The sequence below is a fragment of the Phaenicophaeus curvirostris genome, chromosome 38 (assembly GCF_032191515.1).
Source record: "Phaenicophaeus curvirostris isolate KB17595 chromosome 38, BPBGC_Pcur_1.0, whole genome shotgun sequence".
In the NCBI taxonomy this organism is placed as follows: Eukaryota; Metazoa; Chordata; class Aves; order Cuculiformes; family Cuculidae; genus Phaenicophaeus; species Phaenicophaeus curvirostris.
Window position 1 is genome coordinate 1,248,871 of NC_091429.1, and position 24,939 is coordinate 1,273,809.

The 24,939-nt window shown below is 54.4% G+C and overlaps 1 protein-coding gene across 2 annotated transcripts in view; it reads left to right on the forward strand.

The window, feature by feature from the left end:
- Nucleotides 1-1,783: 1,783 nt before the first annotated feature.
- SLC48A1 (solute carrier family 48 member 1) overlaps nucleotides 1,784-24,939 on the forward strand; it is a 111,157-nt gene continuing 88,001 nt past the window's right edge. The window contains exons 1-3 of one of the 2 annotated variants that reach the window (XR_011339321.1): nucleotides 1,784-1,951; nucleotides 11,417-11,584; nucleotides 13,405-15,548. Coding sequence is in view for 1 of the 2 variants with exons in the window: in XM_069879420.1 (XP_069735521.1) it covers nucleotides 1,813-1,951; nucleotides 11,417-11,584; nucleotides 13,405-13,541 (444 nt within the window). In the remaining variant the exon portion in view is untranslated. Of the gene's footprint in view, nucleotides 1,952-11,416; nucleotides 11,585-13,404; nucleotides 16,125-24,939 lie in introns of those variants that run through there. The other variant, XM_069879420.1, reaches the window with a different exon arrangement.

Sequence of the window (24,939 nt, forward strand, 5' to 3'; positions counted from 1 at the left end):
GCGGAAAGGGAAGGAGGCTGCTGCCATCTAGAGCAGAGACTCCTCTGTGTGCACTCACAGCAGCCAAGTTGTGCTTTCCCAGGCCTGGAAAGATCATCTAAACCCAGAAAACTAAGGAAAAAACATGACAAGCTGGAACAGAGCAAGGAAGGGATTTGCAGGCTCCGGGCAGAGCATCCGTCCCTGCCGTCCTTGAGCAGCAGACGCCGCGGCGCTTCCATAAGTGCAATTAATAATTGATTTAAAATAGGTGGGGAAAGCCCGTTCTCATCTCCGTCTTCATCCCAAGGTTTTGCTCCTGGGCTTTGAGTGGAGCCAACCCCAGGCAGCAGCTCAGAACATGGAAAAAAAGAGAGGAAGGAAAGAAAAGGAGAACGGAAAAGTCTCAAACTCTCTAAGAACGTCGACGAGGCATCCCCAAAGCCACAACCCCAGGACGGTGCTGGTCGTGGAGGAGAAATCCTCGAGAGAGAGGGAGGGAAAGCTGCACAGAGAACCTCCCCAAGCCCACGCTGTCCCTCAGCTCCCAGCGTCCCGTGTCCCCCGTCTCCCCATGTCCCCCATGCCCCCCCTTCTCCCCATGCCCAGGTCCCCATGTCCCTACCCTGTGTCTCCAAGCTCCCCATGTCCCCCCATCTTCCCCATGCTCATGTCTCTACACCCCCACTCCATGTCCCCACGCCCCCCATGTCCCTCCCACGTCCCCATGCCCCCCATGTCCCCCCATGTCCCCCCATGTCCCCATCTCCCCATGTCCCCCATCTCCCCACTCCCCCATGTCCCCCCATGCCCCCCAACTCCCCCATCTCCCCATGACCATGTCCCCATGTCCCCACCCCGTGCCCCCATGCCCCCCATGTCCCCCCATGTCTTTATGCTCCCCATGTCCCCCCCATATCCCTCCATGTCCCCCATCTCCCCACGCCCCCCATGTCTCCCATGTCCCCCATGTCCCCACGTCCCCTATGCCCCCCATCTCCCCATGTCCCCCATGTCCCCCATGTCCCCACGTCCCCTATGCCCCCCATCTCCCCATGCCCCCCATGTCCCCCCATGCCCCCAAAGTCCCCCCATCTCCCCATGCCCATGTCCCTATGTCCCCACCCCCTGACCCCATATCCTCCATGTCCCCCCATCTCCCCATGTCCCCCCATGTCTCCATGCTCCCCATGTCCCCCCATATCCCCCCATGTCCCCCATCTCCCCACGCCCCCCACGTCCCCCCATGTCCCCCATGTTCCCCCACGTCCCCCCATCTCCCCATGCCCATGTCCCTATGTCCCCACCCCGTGTCCCCATGTCCCCCCATGCCCCCCAACTCCCCCCATCTCCCCATGACCATGTCCCCATGTCCCCATGTCCCCACCCTGTGTCCCCAAGTCCCCCCATCTCCCCATGGCCCCCCATGTCCCCCGTCTCCCCATGTCCCCCCATGTCCCCCAAGTCCCCCCATCTCCCCGTGCCCATGTCCCCACATCCCTACCCCATGTCCCATTCCCCCCATTCCCCCATGTCCCCATCCTTCCCGTGTCCCCCTGCCTCCCCTCCCCTCCCCTCCCCTCCCCTCCCCTCCCGGTCCTCCGGGTCGCCGGGGGGCGCTGTGCCTCGTGGGGGCGGGGCCTGTGGCTGCTGGAGCGTGGCCTAATGAGTGGGCGTGGCCTGGCGGGCGATGGGCGTGGCCTCAGCACAGACAAAACACTAGAGGTGGGCGTGGCCTGGCTGCCGCGATGGGCGTGGCCTCAGCGAAGGGGGCGTGGCTTTCCGTACGTAAGGGCGCGTAGGGGGCGTGGCCTGCGGCGCGGCCCCGCGGCGATGGCGGTGAGCAGGGCGCTCGCCCTCCGCTTGGCCTACGCGGCGGCCGGCGCCCTCATGGGGCTCTCGGCCTTCTTCACCTGGAGCCTGGCGCCCGCCTTCCGGCAGCCCGCCACGGCCGCGGCCGGGGGGCTCTCGGGTACGTCTGGCGCCCCCCCGGGCCCCCCTCTGTGCCCCCCGGGTCCCCACGGTCCCCCCTGGGCCCCGCGGTCCCCCCCGTGTCTCCGAGTCCCCGTGTCCCCCCATCCCCGCGTCCCCCCATCCCCCCGTGTCCCCATATCCCGGTGTCGTCCCCCCCCCAATATCCCGGTGTCCCCCCCCCCCCATATCCCGTTTCCCCCCCATATCCCGTTTCCCCCCCCATATCCCCGTGTCCCCCCCGATATCCCCGTGTCCCCATCCCCGTGTCCCCATCCTAGTGTCCCCCCTCCCCCCGTGTCCCCCCTCCCCATGTCCTCCCCCCCCTCCCGTCCTCCCTCATCTCCCCCTCCTCTCTCTGTCCCCTCCATCTCCCCCTACTCGCTGTGTCCTGTGTCCCCACGCCCCTGCTGTGTCCCCATGTCCTCTTTGTCTTCCCACTCCCCCTATGTCCCCTCCTATCCCCCTGCCCCCCATCTGTGTCCCCATCTCTCCATCCCTGTGTCCTCGTGCCCCCACGTCCCCCTGTCTCCCCATGTCCCCCGTGTCCCTATGTCCCCACCTCTGTCTCCTCACACCTCCGCGTGTCCTCACCCTGCTCTCCTTAGGCCCCCCCCGTGTCCCCATCTCTGTGTCCCCAAGCCCCTCGTGCCCCCTCCCCTGTTTCCCACGCCCCCCTGTGCATCCCTCCATCCCTCTGTCCCCACACCCCCATGTCCCCCCTCCTCTTGGGAGCCCCCCGAGATAACATCGGGGCCTGGTGGGTGCTGAGAGGGGTGGTGGTGGGACTGAGCAGCTCCTTCCCTTGGTGGCTTCACCTTGGTGCTTCTTCAGGGGGGCCCTGGGGGTGCAGACCCCTCTGCAAGCACCCAGGAGGTGGGGGGGGAGCCCAGAGGTCCCTGTCCATGTCTGGGTCCCTCTCTGACCTCACCCCAAATCACCAAACCGACTGGAAAGGGAGGGAAGCAACGGGGACAGCATCGGGGCGTGATGCCCACGTTTCCATCGTTTATGTGGTGATGGAGCTGGGAATCCTGGGCTGGTGGGATCGAGGGGGTCAGAGTTCTCTGCAGGGGGAGCACGGGGTGTGATTGGTTGGGGTCTTGGGTGGCACTTCACCAGGTGATGCTTTTAAGACATTCCCAGGAGCTGCTTTGCCTAGAAAAGTCACGGAGTCCCCATCCCTGAAGGGATTTCAAAGCCAGATGGAGGAGGTGCTTGGAAGTGGTTGGACTTACTGATCTCAAAGGTCTTCTCCAACCAAACCGTTCTATGGTTCCTGGAGGAGCTTGAGCTCGTGAGGGAGTGACTTTTAATACAAACTGTTCACGAGGCTTCAGCGCACAGCGTGGGGCTCAGTGAGGACCCTGAGGTGCTGGAGCCTGGAGGAGAAGGGAGCTGGGGAAGGGCCTGGAGCCCAGGGCTTGTGGGAGCGGCTGAAGGACCTGGGGCTGTTTAGCCTGGAGAAGAAGAGGCTGAAGGGAGACCTCATTGCTCTCTGCAGCTCCCAGAAAGGTTGGAGCCAGGCAGGGTTGGGCTCTGTTCCCTAATTAAAAGTGGTAGGATGAGAGGAAACGGCCTCAGGTTGCACCAGGGGAGTTTCAGATCAGATATTGGAAAAAATTCCTTCATGGAAAGGGTTACTGAGCACTGGACCAGGCTGCTCAAGGCAGTGGTGAAGTCCCCAACCTTGGAGGGGTTTAAAACCTGTGAGGATGTGACATTTAGGGACGTGGTTTGGTGGTGGAGCTAGCAGTGCTGCGTTAAAGGTTGGACTCGATGACCTTACAGATCTTTTCCAACTTAAATGATTCTGTGCCTTGCAAGTTGAAATGCAGACCTGTGGTTTGTGGGACGCGTTCTCTGCATCTGTTCCTTTCCTTAGGAAAAAGGAATGAATATCTGTATTTTATAACCTTGCTGCTGGTTGAAATGCAAGTGTCTTGCTCTCCTCCTTAGTCCCAGGAAAGTTTTTTGCAGCAATATTTAGCAAACCTGGTGTTTGGAGTGGAAGAGAAGGCTCCAGGGAGACCTTAGAGCAGCTTCGAGTACTGAAAGGGGCTCCAGGAAAGCTGGGGAGGGGCTCTTGATGAGGGGAACGGTTTTGAGCTGCGAGAGGGGATATTGAGATGAGATCTTAGGAAGAAATGTGCTGTGAGGGTGAGGAGGCCCTGGCCCAGGTTGCCCAGAGCAGTGGTGGCTGCCCCATCCCTGGAGGGGCTCAAGGCCAGGTTGGATGGGGCTCGGAGCAACCTGATGCTGTAGCACGAGTGGAGGTTTTGCTCTGCAGAAGCTTCACGAGCTCTCTGAGCACCTGGGAAGGAGCTGAGCTTGTTTCAGCTGGTGCACTTGGCAGCCTTGCAGCGGTTCCTCGTTAATATGCCTCTGATTAAGGCTTTGCCTGCCAGCCTTCTCTGCGAGTCTGTTTGTACACGTTTATCTGGTTTTAACTGTCTTTCTGGTGTTCCCATCGCCTCCTGGGTGTTTGTTGCTGCGTTTCCCTCGCCGGTGTCAGCGAGATGGATTGCAGCCTGGGTCAAGGTGCCTTTGCTTTGTCAGGGCTGGTGTTTTCGGATGTTTATCCATGTAATTCCTCTCTGTAAGGAATCCTGCTGATCCCCATCTCGTTAGAAACCTTTATCTTTCTCTTTGTAATCAGTTCATTTATCTTCTGCTTATCTCCTAGAGAACCTTTCATGCTGCATTTCACCCTGCACTCTGCCCTCCGCTGCTGCTCGTGCTGATTTTTACTCGTTCTGATCCGTTTCCTGTGATTTAAAGTAAAAGTTTGGGTATTCCCAGGTCTGGAATCTCCAACCTAAGAGGAGATGGAACTGTTGCAACGGGTCCAGGGGGCCACGGAGATGATCCAAGGGCTGGAGAACCTCCCATATGAGGACAGGCTGAGAGAGTTGGGGTTGTTCAGCCTGGAGAAGAGAAGGCTCCAAGGAGACCTTAGAGCAGCTTCCAGGACTGAAAGGGGCTCCAGGAAAGCTGAGGAGGGACTTTTTACATGGTTATGGAGTGATAGGGTGAAGGGGAACGGATTTAAATTGGAAGTGGAAAGATTTAGATTAGACATTAGGAAGAAATTCTTCACACTGAGGGTGGGGAGGCCCTGGCCCAGGTTTCCCAGAGCAGGGGTGGCTGCCCCATCCCTGGAGGGGTTCAAGGCCAGGTTGGATGGGGCTTGGAGCCCCTGATCCAGTGGAAGGTGTCCCTGCCCGTGGCTGGGGTGGGGCTCGATGGGCTTTGAGGTCCCTTCCAACCCAAATCACCTCATGGTTCCATGATTCCAACTTGCCATCAACCAGAACCCCCAGATCCCATCCGTGGGGGTGTTGAAGGCCAGGTTGGATGGGGCTTGGAGCCCCTGATCCAGTGGGAGGTGTCCCTGCCCATGAGGTCCCTTCCAACCCAAACCATTCTATGATTTATTTACTCCTAGTTCCGACGTTTAAAGTTTTGGAGGAGAGGAGAGGAGCCACACTCTGCTGAGTCTGGAGCTGGGGCCCTCGGTTACCCCCAGTTATGAAACCAGAAGCGTGTGATTCAAAGTGCTGAGCAAACCACCTTTCCAGTCTTTCCGGTTGGCTTTTGTAACGATAAACCCGTGGTAAAATCGACTTGCTAATCCTCAGAATCTTACGCGTGCCTCTGGGCGTGCATACTGGGGAGCTTGGGGATCATCTGAAATCCCACGCAAGCCTGGTGTATCATCACCTCATCCTTTCGAGCAGAACCACCCCGTCCAGTGCTCTGGATAACCTGAGGGATGGCAACTTCACCGCCTCATCTTGGGGTACAGAGTTCCTGAGTTAATACCAGCTGTCTCCATGCTTTGCCGTTTAATTTTGAGGCAGTCGCATTGGCTTTTATAATTTCCTGATTGTTTGTTTGCTTGACCTTCTCCCCTTGCTGCCTTAAATTTGTATTTCTTGTAAGTAGGTCATGAATCTCCGAGCTGCTCTGATGTTTGTATTCTGTGAGAAGAAGTTTAAAAGAGAAGAAAGCAGTTAAGTGCTTTCAAGGTGTATCTAACCCTTTCTTGAGTGGCTTTTAATGGTCTTAGTGTTTAATTAAATTATCAGCATTATCCTGGAGTGCTGTGTCCAGTTCTGGTGCCCACAACTCAAGAACGATGCGGGTGGACTGGAGGGAGTCCATTGGAGGGCCGTGACGCTGATCAACGGGCTGGAGAAGTCGCTGTTGAAGGACTGATTGAAGGAGTTAGGTCTTTTTTATCATAGCATCACTTGGTTGGAAGAGATCTTTTTGATCATTGAGTCCCACTGTACCTGTCCACTCCTGAGCCATCCCTGAGCACTTCTTCTACCTGGTTTTTAAACCTCTCCAGGGACGGTAACTCCACCACCTCCCTGGGCAGCATCTACCAGTGCCTGAGAACCCTTTCGGTGAAGATATTTTTCCCAATATCCAACCTAAACCTTCTCTGGTGCAACTTAAAGCCGTTTCCTATCTATCATTTGTCAGTAGAGACCAACACCCACCCCCTACAACCTCCTTTCAGGCAGTTGTACACAGCGAAGAGGATCCCTCACCTGGGGGTGTGGAAGGGAAGGAAGTCAGGAGCTAAACTACTCGTTTTTAGCAGCCAAATTTGGTTGGGCTGGGGCTAAACTGGGACAACCCCACAGCCCTGGAGCCGTGGTGGTGGCTCTCAGCTCCTGTTACATCGCTGGATTAAAATAACACCACGAAGTTTGCACCTGCTGCAGCGAAACGTGGATTTACGCCGCACCTCGTGGTTGGAGCGACCCTAAAATAAGACACAATGAAGGGATTTCCAACATAAAGCAATGGGAAAGTTGCCTATAAATTGAACTCAAATTATCAGAGGTACACAAAGCTCCAGGAAGAGGAAACTGAGCCCATCAAACCACCGTGAGAGCTTCTAAAACAACAGCAAGCAGAGGTGGGTTTCTTAAACAGGAGTTCGCAGCTATTTTGACAAGACAAACCCATAAAAAAAAAAAGAGCTGACAGAATACTTGGAACGAGATTAAATAGATTCTAAAAGGCAAGTTCAAAAGCCTGGTTTGGAACCTGGTACAGAAAAACATCAGCACTGAAATGTTTTGATAAGCCCTTTGGAGAGTCTGGCATCTTTCAGCTCGAGTGCCAAAGCTTTTCCCTTTCTGCAGACACAAAAGCCTTGACAAGGGTTTGCTCCTCCTCCTCCTCAGCTCCGCGCTGCCCGGTTCTTCGGTCCCAGCAAAACAAGCTGCATTGTTGGCAGAGAGGAGCCGCACAGCTGCCTTCTCCGAGCCCCAGGGGCCAAACGCAGCTGGTCACGGTGGGACACGGCGTACGGCACTCGTGGGCAGCCCAGATTCCAGGAAAAAACAACTCATAGAACCAGAGAATAACCAGGTTGGAAGAGACCCACCGGATCATCGAGTCCAACCATTCCCATCAATCACTAACCCATGTCCCTCAGCACCTCGTCCACCCGTCCCTTAAACCCCTCCAGGGAAGGGGACTCAACCCCCTCCCTGGGCAGCCTCTGCCACTGCCCAGTGACCCTTTCCATGAAAAAATTTGTTCCTAATGTCCAGCCTGACCCTCCCCTGGTGGAGCTTGAGGCCATTCCCTCTCGTCCTGTCCCCTGTCCCTTGGGAGAAGAGCCCAGCTCCCTCCTCTCCACAACCTCCTCTCAGGGAGTTGCAGAGAGCAATGAGGTCTCCCCTCAGCCTCCTCTTCTCCAGCCTAAACACCCCCAGCTCTCTCAGCCGCTCCTCTTCTTCTCCAGCCCCCTCCCCAGCTTTGTTGCTCTTCTCTGCACTCGCTCCAGAGCCTCAACATCCTTCTTGTGGGGAGGGGCCCAGAACTGACCCCAGGATTTGAGGAGCGGTCTCCCCAGGGCCGTGTCCAGAGGCCAAAAAAAGCAAGGAAACGTGGACATAGAGAAGGTATTTTGCACCGAGGGCTCTTATTGCAGCCTCCTGAAGCTCACAGCGCGTGTGGGTGGTGATGGAGATGAGGACAGGCTGTGAGAGTCAGACGGGGGAAGAGAAGGCTCTGGGGAGACCTGTGGTGTTGGCTGAGCTGCCTGTAAGAGTGACTTCAGCGATGATGGGACCAAACGCGGTCCTTGAGCACACGGAAAAGCTGTCCTGAGGCTGGTTTTGCTCAGTTACGTGTGCAGCAGGTACTGGAGATGTTCTGAATTAACCCACCAAGGCAGTTGGCCAAGCGGCGTCTTCACAAATGCTGCGTCAGCTCTGGGGTCGGGGGAGGGCGCAGGGTCAGCCCCGGTGATGGGTGGAAAGATCAAGTGACAGCTCATGCGCTGCCTCTTCTCTCCCCGTGGAGGCTTTTTGGAGCTTAGCAGCAGTTCGGGTGTGGAAACACTGGCAGCTTGACTCAGCAGTTTGAATAAATTGTGCCGAGTCATCTGAGAGCAGCGAGGCGGGTGAAGCAGCTTGTTTTGCTGACCAAAAAAACCTACTTCCCCATGTCTTTTTATAAAAATGTGGGCTGAACTTGCTAGAATACAAGTGTGGTGGTGAGGGAAGTCAAGGAAGTGGTGGTTCAGCAAGCTGGGTGGTAAGTCTTTTCCACCAAATCCCACAGCAGGCTGGGAAAGCATTGCCAGTGAAGTTTTTTAAAGAATCAGAGTGTTTTGGGGTTGAAAGGGACCTCAAAGATCATCCAGTTCCACCCCCTGCAATGGGCAGGGCACCTCCCACTGGATCAGGATCTCCAAGCCCCATCCAACCTGGCCTTGAACCCCTCCAGGGATGGGGCGGCCCCCACTGCTCTGGGAAACCTGTTCCAGGGCCTCCCCACCCTCAGCGTGAAGAATTTCTTCCTAATGTCTAATCTAAATCTTCCCCCTTCCAATTTAAAGCCATTCCTCCTCATCCTATCCCTCCAGACCCTCCTCAGCTTTCCTGGAGCCCATTTCAGTCCTGGAAGCTGCTCTAAGGTCTCTCTGGAGCCTTCTCTTCTCTAGCCTGAACAACTCTATGTCCTCATAGCAGAGGTTCTCCAGCCCTCGGATGGTCTCCGTGGCCTCCTCTGGATCCATTCCAACAGTTCCATCTCCTCCTTATGTCGGGGATTGCAGAACTGGGCACCATCAGCTGGTCTCATCAGCGTGGAGTAGAGAGGAAGAATCCCCTTCCTTGCCCTGCTGCCCACGCCTCTTTGGATGCAGCCCAGGATACGGTTGGCTTTGTGGTCTATGAGCACGCTTTGCTGGGTCATGTTGAGCTTCTTACCAACCAGCACCCCGACGTCGTTCCCCACAGCGCTGTTCTCGGTCACGTTATGGTCGTCTTCATCTGCGGAGCTCCAGATACCTTCCACCAGCTTTGCCATCTAGTGGTTGTAGCCTGTGTGGAGTCAGTCACGGAAACGTGGTGTATGTAGCAGACTTGATGAGTCTCAGAATAAAAATACTGACTGTCTGGAGCCAGAAGAAACGCTTGGATGGGAGGTGGAAGTAGGTGGACTTGAGGTCTATTCTGACCAAGCTGAGAGTCCTATCGGATTCCTCCTTTCCTGTTTGTTGGGATAGGAATGGTATTTGATAGGAATGGTTGGACTCGATGATCCGATGGGTCTTTTCCAACCTGGTGATTCTGTGATAAAAAGCCCCTGAGCTCCATCTGTCCTGGCTATCGGCGCCTCACCCTTGGGTTTCTACTTCACCCTGACGGCTCTTGCTTTTGTGGTTTCTTTTCTTTTGAAGGTTTCCTCCCCTTTCCACCCTTCTCTTTGTGGGTCACTGCTGCAGGTATTTTAACTTGCTTTGCCCCATCCCAAGGCATGGGGGAGGCAACAAGCGTTGCCTCTATTCTCCTCTCTACCCTGGAAGTGACTCTGTGTCTATGCCGCTTCGTTTGACGTCTACCTCCAGCCCATCCAAGGTCAGAACCGCGCTGAAAACTGCTGGGGAGCCAAAAAGCAAAGTCCAGCAGGTTTGTAGGGTGACTCTCAGCTCTTGGCTTTGACACGGTTGTTTTCCTCCCTGCTATAATAGGTTCTTTTAAGCCTTGGGAAGCTTTGTGTATAATGACCGTATCCAGTAACAAATGAGCTCTGGCAAGACTCGTGGCTGTACTTAGCATTAAAATGTTTATCTTGCAGTGGGCACGGCTGGCTTCGCCTCCTTTGATGTTGAGAAGCAGCCGCCGAGGGAGGTCTGTGTTCCTGCTAAAGCAGCCTGGTATTTGAGCAGTGCTGTCATTCTATTATTGTTATTATTTCTTCCCTGCTGCCCTTAAAATAAGATCTGGAAAGGAGGTGGCAAGGAAGGAGGAATCCAAGCCAGTTAAGTTGCACGGCTGGAGGTTCAACTTTCAGAAACGCCGCTGAGGTCGTGGTCGAAATGAGTCAAATGTTTTACTGGCTCGAGCGATGGGGAGAGTGAGCAGCTTAGGGAGGTTTAATCAGCACCGCGACTTAAACGGAGAGGAGTGGATTGCTATAATTGGAGTCGGTGGTGTTGCTGGGAGCTGGGATTGGATAATGGGCAATGACAGGCAGCCTCGTTCCAGCTGGTTATAGAAACTCCGACAAGCTTGAAGCGTGGGAGCAGCCGGTTCTAGCATTGAGTGGCTCTTCCAGTTTTCCCTGAGGTGTGGTGAGAAGATAAGGCATTTTAGACAAGATTGAGGAAGGGTGCGTTGGTTTTCCCTATGTCAGAAACCATTTAGAGGTGTTGTTTCATAGAATCATGGAGTAGTTTGGGTCGAAGGGGACCGTGAACATCGTTCAATCCGACCCCCCTGCAGTGAGCAGGGACGTCTTCAACCAGATCAGGTTGCTCAGAGCCTCATCCAACCTGACCTCGAAGGTTTCCAGGGATGGGGCAGCCACCACCTCTCTGGGCGACCTGGGCCAGGGCCTCCCCACCCTCAGCATAAAAGATTTCTTTCTAATATCCAGTCTAAACTCCTCTTTTAGTTCAAAACAATCACTCCTTATCCTATTGCTACAGGCCCTGCTAGAAGGTTTTTCCCCATCTTTCTTATCAGGCCCCTTTGAGGATTGAAAAGCCACAATAAAGTCACCTCAGAGTCTTCTCCAGGCTGAACAACCCCAACTCCCTCAGCCTCTCTTCATAGCAAACGTGTTCTAGGCTTTGATCATCTCCAGAGCCTCCTGGATGTCCTTTTGCTGAGGGCTCCAGAGCTGGATACTCCAGGATCTTCATCAATAAATGAAGAAAATTCCGTGCCAACCTGGAGTCAAGATCTCCATCTTAAAGCCTGTGCAGCAGCAGGGACGAGGGGTGGTTGTGGAGCACGAGGTTTGCACAGGCAGCTCGTGGTTCTTCTGGTCCCTCTCTCCCTGAGGGGGACCTGGCCGAGAAGCATTAGTGCTCCGTGCGGTTTCGGGTGGGATTATTATGGGATGTGTATTTCTTAGACGCCTTTTCTGCAGCTGTGGTGTGATGCACGGTACTGACTGCCCTTGCTGTCTGGTCGAGCAGGTGTTCTGGCGCTCTGGGCCCTAATCACGCATGTGATGTATGTGCAGGATTACTGGAGGACCTGGTTAAAAGGGCTGAGGTTCTTCCTCTTCATCGGGATCCTCTTCTCAGCTCTCTCCGTGGTGGGATTCTGCACATTCCTCGTCCTGGCCATCACCAAGCACCAGTGTAAGTACTTTTCTTGCAGGAGGCAACTGGGAGAAATGCCTAGTGATGCTGGGAATTACTGGGATTGGGTTTGATAGAAGAGCGTGCAAAGCAGAGCTGGGGTCTGGATCAGGGAATCATGGAATGGTTTGGATTAGAAGGGACCTCAAAGCCCATCCGGTTCCACCACCTCCCACTGGACCAGGGGCTCCAAGCCCCATCCAACCTGGCCTTGAACCCCTCCAGGGATGGGGCAGCCACCCCTGCTCTGGGTAACCCTAAGATCTCATCTTAATTTCCCCTCTTTCAGCTCAAAATCGTTCCCTGCACTCCCTGATCAAGAGCCTCTCCCCAGCTTTCCTGGAGCCCCTTTCCATACTGGAAGATGCTCTGAGGTCTCCCTGGAGCCTTCTCCAGGCTGAACAACCCCAACTCTCTCAGCCTGTCCCCGAGGTTCTCCAGCCCTCAGATCATCTCTGTGGGCTCCTCTGAGTCTGGGAGTGCTCCCACCATCATCCCTTCTGAGATGAATTGAGAGGCTTTTTGGGAAAGGGCTGCAGGAATGCTGTTGCCTTTCGTTTTTCTTGCTGACACAAGAATAATTCTGCTGCCCGCTGAGTGCCACCCCCTGGGAGCATCTTCTCAGATCATTTAGCTGCCTCGATAAGCTGGGGCTGCTGGCAGGTGATCCCCATTTTCCAGCTTCGCTTCCTGTAGGACCTGGAATTTACTTATTTCCACGATAAATAAAGCGAGTTCTCTTAAACATTGTGCCTCCAGCGGTCGTAAAGCAGGTGGGTGAGGATCTGGAAATCCAAACACGAGTCAGCAGGGTGCAAACGCCTTCTGAACTTAGTCAGCACGCAAAGCTGTGTTGCTATCAAATATTTAACGTTGTCAAAGGAGGTTTCACGCGATTCCTCCCAGTATTTGCTTGGCAAGAGACCACAGAGTGAGGGTTTGGGGGTTGTTTTGTTAGAAGTCGCTGTGTTTGTTGCTTGCTGCATTTGGGCTGAGAGCCACCAAGAGCCCTGTTGTCGTTGTGGTCGTGGCGGTGGGGAAGCAGCGTTGGGGTCATCGTCCCCCCAAAGCCTTTGGCTTGGCCTGAATCCGCTCCTGGGGAGATTCGAGTGGAAGGGCACGAAAATACTCATAAACGATCACTAGAAATGCAACTACAAAAAGAAAACCAAATATTTGTCATCACCTCCTTTTTGGAAACAGGAGGAAAAACTGGTTTGGGGAAAATTTGGGGTGTGTTTTTTTTTTAAGGAAATTGAGGTTTTTTTAGGGACAGCCCTGATCCGAGGGGATAGCAGAACATCTGCAAAGTTTCAGAATGATATGTTTAATGGGTAGGATTTACTGAGAAAGGATTGTTTCGCTTATTTTTCAAAAACAAGTATATATTTTTACTTTTTTAATAACAACCGAGCAGCTTGTTCGTAGAGGTGCAGTTGTTTTATGCACCAGGTTACCGAAGCGTATTTTAAAATTACCAATGTCTCGAAAACAAAAAAAACCTTGTTGTTTCAATCCAGGCTGGGGGACAATGGAATTGAGAGCCTGTGGTGGCTGCTGGGGTGGCCTTGCAGCTGTGAGGTTCTGCCTTTCTAGAGATGATAACAACCTTCAGGCTGTGCCAATAGTCCTCTTCAGTCCCAGATATGAAGGAATTTATCAATCCAAGCTGAAAGAGGGAGAAATATGGGAATGTGGCACTGCTGAGACCTTGTTCTTCATAAACGCAGGCTGAAAAGCTCCCAGGAACTGAGTTGGGTTCTTCCTGGTGAGGGATAAATGGGATTTTTAAATGTCTCTGTATCCTTTTTCTCTCCTAGCCCTGACTGACCCCAGAAGCTACTACCTGTCATGCGTCTGGAGTTTCATCTCCTTGAAATGGGCCTCCCTGCTCAGTTTGTACGCGTACCGGTACAGGAATGAGTTTGCGGACATCAGTATCCTCAGTGACTTCTAACGCTTGGACCTCAATCCTGTCTGAAGGTGCTGGATGTCTGAATCGCCCCTAAAGACACGGTACATGTGAGAGGAGGAGAAGGAACCCACCCAGTGCTGCTTGGTTTGTCTGTCTGCAGTAGGGGTTTTTCCTAATTGCTTTTACTCAACTATTTGAAGTCCGGCTAACGATGTCAATCCTAGTCTGTCTGTAACTTCCCTGGGAGTCCCTGTGTCTGGTAGTGAGTTGAAAGACCATCGGGCCTAGATCTACTCATTGCGTTGCCGTGAAGTCCAGGGGAGATTTCAAGTGGGGAGGAGTTTCTGAGCCCTCCAGGAGCACCCTGGGACCTTGTCCTCGTGCATCACCGGGTGTGAGAGGCAAAGAGCCCCGCTGCGTGGCAGCCACCTCCTCTTGCGCTGCTCGAAGAGACAGGGAGGGCTGAGCCTTTCGCCGTGGCAGGAGGTCCCTACAGCCCTTCCAGCCAGTTCCCTGCATCTTCCAATGTTTTCTTTTGACACGCAAGGTCAGTGCTCCCCGATGGTCCCAGCAGTGGAGAAGCACGAGTCATCTCGCGGCTCTCTCAGAGGTGGAGAACGCTGGCTCTGGCTGCTCTCCAGGATCGTTTTAGAAAGGAACTTGATACCATGCTTAACCCTTGCATTTGTAGCACGTAGAATCAGCTGTCTGGGTGAAAGACTCGCTCCTTGAACCTTGAGAGAAACGAGAACACGATTCTTCTAAGAACCAGAAGGTCTTTTTCTAGGCGGGGCTGCGTTTCCTTGGCTTTGCTCAGCAGTGGGATGAGAGAGAGGGTGAGACTTGGGACTCAGAAATAAGAAAGGTATCCAGTCGGCTTCCAGCCTCTGTGCTGAGTGCTGCTGGCACAACCCTGGATGAAATGCTGCGCGCTCCTGCGGGGTTTGGGAAGGGACAGAGCTGCACTCGTGGGCTGGGGTGCTGGGAACGGCTGGCCTTGGCTCGCTTGCCTTCCCTCTGCATCTCCTCTGGGCACTGCATGGCTCTGGTGAACCTGAGCTCTGAGGGAGTTTAGTGACCTCTCTAATCCCTGGGGTTTCCTCGCTGCCAGCAGCTTGAAACCTTCAAGCTCTTGCACCTTTCCTTGGGCAGCGTACGCGCTTCAGACCAGCTAAAGGGTTTGGGCTGGTGTTTTGCTACGTCGGTGCTGGCTGCTGCAAACCCGAGACGGCAACTTGTATGACTATTTCTGCAGGTGGGTGAGGAGAGAGGCAGGAGAAGCTCGTTTCCTTTTGCCAGCTGTCGGGAGGTGAGCAAGGCAGGAGTTTGGAGGTTGTCCTACTGCTCCTCTGGGTGCTCAGAGCCTTCCCTGAAGTGCCTTCCTGGCAGCAGAGGGTGGGTGGTGGGACCTGATCAGGGGTTTATCACCGAGTAGAAGGCCCCATGTGCTTTCATGTCAGCCCAGCTCTCTCTTGGGCCACACACAGCTCCCAGCCCGTGTTCGTGAAGTGTCTTGGAGTTGTCCTTTCGGTTACCTTCTCCTCGCCACGTGTCTGACTTAGCTGGGATGAAATCCCTCTCCACACTCGGAGGCTCCATCCGCACCTTCGCTGCTCTGTGTTTGGCCTTGGCAGATGAGTGGTTCAAGCACACAGCGATTCAATTGAGCTGCTGAGGGGAGTTTGGAAGCATTTGAGAGCCCAATTTGATAGAATTCCTTGGTTTCTTGGGTAGGAAGATCCCCAAGTGCCCTAACTGGATCAAGAAATGCCTTGGGGTCAGCTTGTGAACTGAGGTTGCAGCCAGCTTTTGCCAGGGGAGCCCCTGACCCCAGACAAAGGTTGTGAACATGAAATGCACTTACTTGCGAGATTAATACTCAGGCTTTTAACTACTAAAATCTCCCTTGCTGCTGCCGCTGGGCTGCCAGCGTGCCTGGCAGGGGCTGGAACAGCTCGCTGGCTTCTCTGCCCAAAGCCGTGGTGCCCACCGTGGAGTTTGCAGGCAGTTTTAGTGTCGATTGTTTCACTAAACCACCTCTCACCCCGCGTTTCCCCAACACGACACTGCTGTGCTGCTGGGAACCGGCTCACCGTGTCCTTGGGACGCAGGAATCCCCGCAGCGGGCAGGCTGATGGAGCTCAACCACTGCCTTAGAGCAAAGAAATTGTCCCTGCGTGTCCCTAAATCACAGCATCCCGCGTGCTCCCCACTCACAGCAGCACAGCAGGGGCTCCTTGCTTGGGCTCATATTCTGATTCCGATCAGCTCACCCTTGAGATTTTAAAAATCTATTTTTGTGACTGTAAAATTTGCCTACGAACAGCTCGCAGAATCCACCCCACCCCCGTTTCCTCCCCGTGACGTGTTTTAGCTCTGGAATTTATACTCACATCTCAGCTTTTTAAAAAAAAAAAGATCGTGTATGTAAATATATAATATATTTTTACATCGTTTCTGCTTCGTTTGCACGCTCAGCGTAAGGTTTGGCCTCGTGGTGGGGGGATTTGATTCACAGTAGGGGTCGTTTGTGTGTATCTCAATGTCTCCTTGTACTAAACTGCACTATAACTTGTACGTGACACCACAGTAAGAGCAGAAATACAGCTGGTTTTCTCACCAAAACAGTGTTGGGAGTGATTTCCCCTATCAATTCCATCTCCTTCCCTCCTGTGATGACCTGCAGGAGTGTTGTGCTTAGTGAGAAGGACAGGGGTCAACTGTACACAACATTTTGGAGTTTGGGGTGATCCCTGGGGGTCTTAAAGGCCAGGTTGGATGTGGTTTTGAGCCCCCTGATCCACTGGGAGGTGTCCATAGCGTGAGGTTGGAACTGGATGGGCTTGGAGGTCCCTTCCACCTCAAACCACTCCACGATTGTGTCTCCAAGGGTGAGTAAGTGCTGCCCAACCTCCTGCTGCACCGCGACCTGCAGGCTCCTCCTGCACAGAGAAATCTGCTCCTGTCCCAGGGTGCAGATGAGCAATTAATTAGCTCTTGCCTCACCGCCAGCTCTGAGCAAGCTGCTTGTCTCCCCTGTGTGCTCTCAGCTGGTAAGTGTGATCCAAGCAGCCTCATATGGTGCCTGCGCAGACGAGGGGGAAGAGGGAAGGACGAGGGGAAATGGGAATTCAGCCCCTCTTCTTCCTCTTAGGATACTGGGAAAGAGAAGGCAGTTTTAGGAAGCTGAACGAGGAGGGGAAATGCAGAGCAGCATCTTAAATAGGTTGGCTGGAAATCTGGTGGGATCCACTGCTCTGTTCTCCCGACTGCACCCAACGCAGAGGTTTTCATTTACTCCCATCGTGGGATGATGATGGTGGAAATCCCTCATCCCCAAACCTCGCTGTGGGCTGGGTAACCCTTGGGTGACTCTTCTCCTCCCAGTTGAGCCTGGTGGCACGAGTCTTGTTGCTGCTGGGACCAGGACCCTGTGCCCCCAGCCCTGAGTCCCCTGGGGCAGGGGAGGCTCCTGCAGCTTCATTCTCATCATCTGGTTTCTGTAGCCCCGCAGCGGCCACTGGGAAACCATCGCAATGAGAATGTTTGGAATAGAATCGTGAAGTGCCAGGATGGCACCTCCCTTTTGATGCTTTTCCTGCAGGAGGGAAGAGTTTTGAGGCTCCACAGGTGGAGTTCAGGCGGCATCGCTGCCTGTGAGCTCCACTCTGATTCTGATTATAAACAAAATGAGTTCCTCAGGCTCAGCTGACATGGAAGAAGACAAGTGGAAATGCCCTCAAGTTGCACCAGGGGAGGTTTAGATTGGATATTGTGCAAAATTTCTTCATCAAAAGGGTTCTTGGGTGCTGGCGGAGGCTGCCCAGGGTGGTGGTGGAGCCCCCAACCCTGTAGGGGTTTAAAAGCCGGGTAGATAAGGTGCTCAGGGAGGGTTCAGCAGTGGATGGGGATGGTTGGAGTTGATGATCTCAAAAGTCTTTTCCAACAAAGTGATTCTGATTCTCAGCCGGGCGCCTTCTTTAAAGGGAACCCAGGGCTGCTTTACTGGGAGCTTCAGGTGGGAATTCTCTTGGAAGGAGGAGGGATGCTCTGCAAGGGTGGAGGGGAGGAGGGAGATGGAGCTGAGCCTCGCAGCCCGGCTGGGAGCGCCCGTGGCCGGTGGAGGGCAGCAATGGCCTGGCCATGGCTGGGGAGCTGGGACCCCAGCAGCAAAACCTTCATCCCCAGCAAAACCTTCATCCCCAGCTCGGAGTGGGGAGAGGAGCCAGGAAGAGGGTCAACACTGCTCTGGTGAGACCTCACCTGGAGCTCCGTGTCCAGCTCTGGAGCCCTCAGCACAGGGAGGACACGGAGATGATCCGAGGGATGGAGATGATCTCCAGGCTGAGAGAGTTGGGGTTGTTCAGCCTGGAGAAGAGAAGGCTGTGGGGAGACCTTAGAGCAGCTTCCAGTATGGAAAGGGGCTCCAGAGAAGCTGGAGAGGGGCTCTTGATTGGGGAGGGCAGGGAGAGGACGAGGGGAATGGGTTTTGAGCTGCAAGATGGGAGATTGAGCTGAGATCTCAGGAAGAAATCGTTCACAATGAGGATTTTGCCCAGAGCTGTGGTGGCTGCCCCATCCCTAGAGGGGTTCCAGGCCAGGTTGGATGGGGCTTGGAGCTCCTGATCCAGTGGGAGGTGTCCCTGCCCATGGCAGGGGTGGAACTAGAGGGGCCAAGACTACTTCTTTGCAGGCTCAGGCTGGCAGAATTCCTTCTTTCACACCTCCGCCCCATCCCAGGGTGAGGGGAGGGTCTGGCAGGGTGAGGACCTGCAGCCCTGTGGAGGCCACCAGGGAGCTCAGCAAGGTCCAGCACAAGGGATGATGCATGGACACCGGCTCTGCCATCGCAGGATGCTTGGGGATGCAGGTACCCCCTGGGCTGGGTTGGTGGTACCCATCGCCGACGCTGCTCCTGGTGGTGTTGGGTGTCACGTAATGATCTCCAGTGCCACCACCTCCCTTGGTGGCTTCGCAGCTACTAAAGCTGCCTCCTGGGTTGGCTGCAAGGGCCAAATGAGAGCAGGGACAAAGGGGAAGGTTCTCCCTTCTCCACTTGCTTTGCAGCGGGGAAACCGAGTGCCTGAAGGGACAGAAACCCCCACCCTGATGGGGTTTGTAGCTCAATTTTTCCATGAAAAAATGATTCACGGAAAGGGTCATTGGGCAGTGGCAGAGGCTGCCCAGGGAGGGGGTTGAGTCCCCTTCCCTGGAGGGGTTTAAGGGCCGGGTGGACGAGGTGCTGAGGGCCATGGGTTAGTGATTGATGGGAATGGTTGGACTCGATGATCCGGTGGGTCTTTTCCAACCTGGTTATTCTGTGATTCTGTAATACTTGTCCCTCTGGCACTGGGATCCAAGGGGAGCAGAAGTCCTGTATGTCTCTGTAGAGCCAGAACCACCCCTTGGGTAGACTTGAGTCCATCATCGAGCCATGAGGGTCATTATTTTCCTTCAGGTTTCCCCAATTCTTGGTGATCCCAGCCCCGTTTCTCATCTAACATGGACCTTTTCCCTGCAGTTCTCAATTTTTGTCTAGCTGGAGGCACAGCAGATGCTCGTGTCACCCGGCACTCGGCTCCATAAGGAAGTCTTCAGGAATTGGGCAGCATCTGCTGGATTTGGCACACGTGTTGGGGCTTGCAGAAGACTTTTGGTGTTGGAAGGAGCCGGTTGTGAAGTTCATCTCTATCCACCTCGCCATCACACCACCAGCGCAGGTCTCCAACCGCTTGCTGAGTCCAACCAGCAAGATCTCAGCACCCACCTCGAGGTTCCTTTGTTCGCTCGCCCTGGTGGCCCTGGTCCCACCTTCCTGCCTGAGCAGGACTTGAAGATATTCAAAGCAACGTTAACGAAAACAACAGATTTTTTGCATTTTAGCAATGTGCTTTCAAGATGTGGGGAGGGCGGAAGCGGCGTTTCAAAGGCTTGGAGAGCTGCAGCCCTGCCAGACGTGGAGGCTTCCACGGATGAGCCTTTGCTGGAGCTGCTAAACGTCACCCTTCCAAGGTGGGTTTGGGTGGAGAAGGGTGCTCGGTGCTTGCTGGCCAGGATGATGCTGTCCTGGGTGTGTTGTGTCCATAAATCTTGGGTTTGTATCCTCTAAGTGGGCTCTAGGTCTGTGCCCAGGAGGGTCCAACCACTCTAAGATGTTGGATAGAGCCTGGGGCTCCATGCAGCTGGGGCAAGGAGGTCTTCAGCCATCCTTGAGGTGGCTGTGAATGGTCCTAAGCGTGGCAGGACTGGGAGGGACCAACTGTGGGTTAGGGAATCATGGAATCATAGAATCACCAGGTTGGAAGAGACCCATCGGATCATCGAGTCCAAACGTTCCCATCAATCACTAAACCATGTCCCTCAGTGCCTCGTCCAGCTGTCTTTGAAAAAACTCCAGGGCTCAACCCCCTCCCTGGGCAGCCTCTGCCAGTGCCCAATGACCCTTTCCATGAAAAATTTTTTCCTGATGTCCAGCCTGACCCTCCCCTGGTGGAGCTTGAGGCCATTCCCTCTCGTCCTGTCCCCTGGCCCCTGGGAGAAGAGCCCAGCTCCCTCCTCTCCACAACCTCCTCTCAGGGAGTTGCAGAGAGCAATGAGGTCTCCCCTCAGCCTCCTCTTCTCCAGCCTAAACCCCCCCAGCTCTCTCAGCCGCTCCTCTTCTTCTCCAGCCCCCTCACCAGCTTCCTTGCTCTTCTCTGGACTCGCTCCAGAGCCTCAACATCCTTCTTGTGGGGAGGGCCCAGAACTGACCCCAGGATTCGAGGTGCAACCATCGAACAGCACACGCCGCAGCCAGCTCCTTCCTGCTCTGAGCAGGACGTTGCGTGCAAGGACTGTGGTTATTAAAATGGTATTTGGGGGATTTTCTTTCTTTTTTTTTTTGTTTTTACAAGCAACAGCCAGTAAACAAAGAGCACAAATGTGCTGAGTCGACTCCCTCCTCAGCGGCCGAGCCAGCTGCGGGGCTGGGGGCTGCGCCTGCGTGCAGGACGTGCCCCTCTGCTCCGCTTTGGGGAGACCAAACCTGGAGCCCCGTGTCCAGTTCTGGAGTCCTCAGCTCAGGGAGGACTTGGAGCTGTGGGAGCGAGTCCAGAGGAGGCCATGGAGATGATCCGAGGGCTGGAGAACCTCCTGTATGGGGACAGGCTGAGAGAGTTGGGGTTGTTCAGCCTGGAGAAGGCTGCAGGGAGACCTTAGAGCAGCTTCCAGGGCTGAAAGAGGCTCCAGGAGGACCTCATGCAGCCCAGGCCAGGACCTTGTGGTGTTGTCTTCATCACCAAGTCCTGCCCGGCTGATGCTCTCCCCAAGGGGATTTGTGGCTCTGCCTTGCGCTTCTCCCAAGCCAGCAGGCAGAGGTGGTTTTTTGGGGGGATTTGATGTCCCCTGCTGAGCTGATTTAGTGTTGGGATGAGCCAACCCGAACGCAGACGGAGCTGGGAACGAGCCACGCTCTGAGGAGGGGAGAGGTTGAACATCACACGCAGAACTGGGAATAGTTATTTTTAGGACATCTTTCAGTTTGGAGAACAACCAAGGGAGTAAAACAGTTCAATATGGTTCCAATATCGAACAACGAGGCTGAAAATTGCTGGGTGGAAGCGGAGAATCGAGGAAGAGCCTTTGAGATGATATTTATAGAATCAGAGAATCATAGAATCATAGAATCACCAGGTTGGAAAAGACCCACCAGATCATTGAATCCAACCATTTCCATCAAATGATGTCCCTGCTGACTGCAGGGGGAGTTTGGATCTGGATGACCCTCATAGTCCTTTCCAATCCAAACCATCCTACGATTCTATGATCTTTAAGCTCAATCCTACCTGTGCTGCACAGATGGAACCTTCTTTTTTTGCCCTTCCTTCACGTATACACCTGAAGGATTTTCTAGCAGAGCTTCTTTAGCCAGGTCTTCTCCTCAAACCCGTGCACTCAGGGCTGCCTGTGGCCCCCCAGCTTTGATAATTGTCCTCCAAACCCCACACAAACCTTCCCTGCCTCTAGTTGAGTCCCTCGGGTGGCCACACGGCTTCATCCATCCTCATCAACCCAATTAATATTGAGTGACCCCACCCCCTGAGCTCCGCTCCGCTCAGGTTTGGTGCCAGGTAACCCCATCTCAACGCCGCGATGAGGAGGAGAGGGGACAGCTCAAGGTTCTTTGAGATTACTGGAGCACCTGGTTTTGCAACCCGCCTGTCCACGTGGCCCTGGAGGAGCCGTTCGATCCCTCCCTGCTCCGTGCTGTGCAGCGCATCCCTTTTATTTTATTTTTTTTTTAATAAACCCCTTGAAGTCCAGATTTTGCAGCTCGTGCCCTCGCCTTTCCCTCCTCTAAATCTTATTTGGAAGCTTTTAGCTGATGCATTAGCCCCATAAAGGCCAACAATTGGAGAGAAACCCAATCCTACCTCCACCCAACCCCCCCCTTCTCCATCGAGATCAAACGGGGTTTAATCAGAATAGAATTTCCTTTGACCAAATGAGTAAAATCTGTCGCTCGCATCCGCCCAGGCGGCCGCTCCTCAGCCCTGGGCTGCGTGTCTGCGCTTGGCCAGGGGCTGACATCGCTCGTTTCTGCTCACCCTTGTCTTGCTGCCAACCTCCGAGGGCTTTGTCACCCCCGCGGGACAACGGGGACCCTCTGATCTGTGCCAGGACCTCTTCCCTGAGACGCTGGAGCATCCAGGCTGCCCCTCCTGGAGATCCTCCAGGTGAGCGTGGAGGTGGGACGTGCCAAAGCCCCATGGATGCCTGGGACATCTGCTCTCGCCCCGTGGCTGGTTAGCAAAGTCCAAATGAAAGCTTCTGCCATGGCGCTCAGGAAATGGGCCTCAAACCCGACTCCAAAGCATCAGCAACTCGTTCCAGCCGGGGAGAGGAGAGTTTCCTTTCATCTCCAGCCAGGAGTTTAACCGGCCTTTCGTCTCTCCCCAGACGGGGCTTTGAAGGCTTGCAGGGTCCTCCCACATGTGCTGCCGGGGCTGGGAGTGGTGTCAGAGAGGGTGGAAAGAGGATTGGGAGAAAAGTCTTCTTCCCTTTGGGAAATATCCAGCAAATGGAGGGATTCCTGCAAGCCACCGTCACCCTGGATGGTCACGACAAGCCGGGGGTGTCCACAGGATGGGGACATCCATGGCTGGAGCACTGTGGGATGCGCCATCCCCTCCTTGTGGTGGTTTTGAACTTCCACAAAATCCCTTCCCCAAGCAGCTTTAAAGGTTTTGTTGCTCCTTGGAATCGAGACAGAGATGCTACGTCTTGCTTTACCATTTTTTTTGGAGGATCTTTGGGCTTGGTCGATCTGCTCTCTGCCTAAGTCTACGCCGTGGGGAGAGCAAAGGTGGTTTATGTAGGTTGCAGAGATGTTGGTTTTCAGTGACATGGGGAAGGATCCAAGCTCTCCACCATCCTCTGCTCCAGCTCTCCCTCAATCCCCCTTCTCTAAAGTTCTTCCTCCTCTTTTTGGTCCTCTGTGGTTATCCATTGATAACAAACCACGGGGTGGTGATGATGGAAGGTGATGCTAATGGGTCTGGAGACTGGAGGTGGGAAAGGGGCCATCATATCCTCTCCCATCCCACCCGAACGTGTGCTGAGATGTTGCTCCTAGCAGCTCTCTGTCCACCGCGGGCCAGCTGGGCGCCGCGGGAGGCCACCAGGCTGTGAGTGTGAGCTCCAAGAGGGTCGCGGTTGCATGAACAGAGCTGTGAGAAGAAGATGCAGGCACGCTGGCTTTTCCGAGACCCCTTTTTCCTCCATCCCTTCGGTTGGCGTGGCTCCAGCTTGGCCCCGTGCTCAAAGGGAGGAGATGCAGAAGACTGAGTCAGCTCTGAGCGCTTACAAAAGTCGCTCCCATAAAAATAACTCGTCATTCTTCGGGGTGTGCATCATCGGGATCATCCGTCTGTCTGTCTGCTCGGTGCTTTTGTGGCCTTAGCCTGCTGGTAGCCTTTGAGGCATTTAGATAGCAACCCAACTGCTACTCAATGTATGCACTCACTAACATCTTCCTTTTTTTCTTCCCTGGATGGGGCTGGCCAAGCTCTGGTTTCCCCCAGGAAACACCTTATATTTTTTTCCCCTCTGCTTTCACTCCCTCCCCCTCCCTAATCCTGAATCTCTGGTTGATTTCATAGAATGGGTTGGAAGGGACCTCAAAGCCCATCCAGTTCCAACCCCTGCTATAAGCAGGGACACCTCCCACTGGATCAGGGGCTCCAAGCCCCATCCAACCTGGCCTTGAACCCCTCCAGGGATGGGGCAGCCACCCTTGCTCTGGGCAACGTGGGTTGGGGTCTCCCCACCCTCATCGTGAAGAATTTCTTCCTAATGTCTAATCTAAATCTTCCCCCTTCCAGTTTAAAGCCTTTCCCCCTCATCCTATCGCTCCCTAACCTTGTAAAATGTCCCACTCCAGCTTTCCTGAAGCTCCTGGAAGCTGCTCTAGGTTCTCCTAGGAGCCTTCTCTTCTCCAGGCTGAACAACCCCAACTCTCAGCCTGTCCTCCCGATTTGTTGTGAGCAGGAGCACAAAGGCAGCTTGGTTTCCACTTTAGGAATAACACCAGGTGACACGACTCCTCCCGCCTAGGGAAGATGCTCTTGGACAGGGACCCTCTCAGGCAATTTCGACCTCTTGTTCTCCTAACACCTCAGCTCACAGATTTCTCAGGCTGCTCTTCTTACCCACGAAACAAACCCTGCCAGAAATGTTTGTCTTGTTGCTAAGAGCCGTTTTGAACTTTGCTTTCCCACAAATACTTCGAGGCGCTCTCGGAGGCTCGTGTGGCTCCGCATGGGGCTGATGGACGTCAGGGTGGCTTTGGCTGACTGGATCCTTTCCAGTTCTGTGCAGAGAGAGGTCAGATGCATAATTCACCTCCAATAAACTCCTTTTAAAAGAAGAGAGCTGGTCGGTGCTCTAGGGGAGACGAGAGAGTCAACGGTGTTGGCTTTCTTGGGGTTTCAGTATCACGTGTAGGGGAGGGACAGACTGGTAGAGGGATGGGAAAGGGCAAGACCACGGGAGCTAGAGGGAAAAGGGGTGTGAAGGATGGAAGGATAGACAGACATGTCAGGAGATGTGGAATTACTTCTGCAAGAGGTGTCCAGAAGTTGAACGCTGGAGTATCTGAACCTGAAACAGAGGGATGGGCACAGGGTGGAGCGCGGCCAAGGTGTCCTAAGGGTCAGGGGAAGGTAGAATTGGGCTGGGATGGTGCCCAAGGGTGCAGTTTGCAAAAATAAGAATGAGGGTATCTGCTCTTGTGAGCTCCCACACTTCAGAAACTGCTTTTGGGGGTTAAGAGCTGCAAGGGGAGGCTCTGATGGGGGAGAGACAGGCTCTGGAGTCGGGGGGTTAGGCAGCATTTGCACATTCAGAGAGGATTAAGCCATGAAACTCGCCAGGAGCAGAAGACAACCCTTTGGTTTCCCTT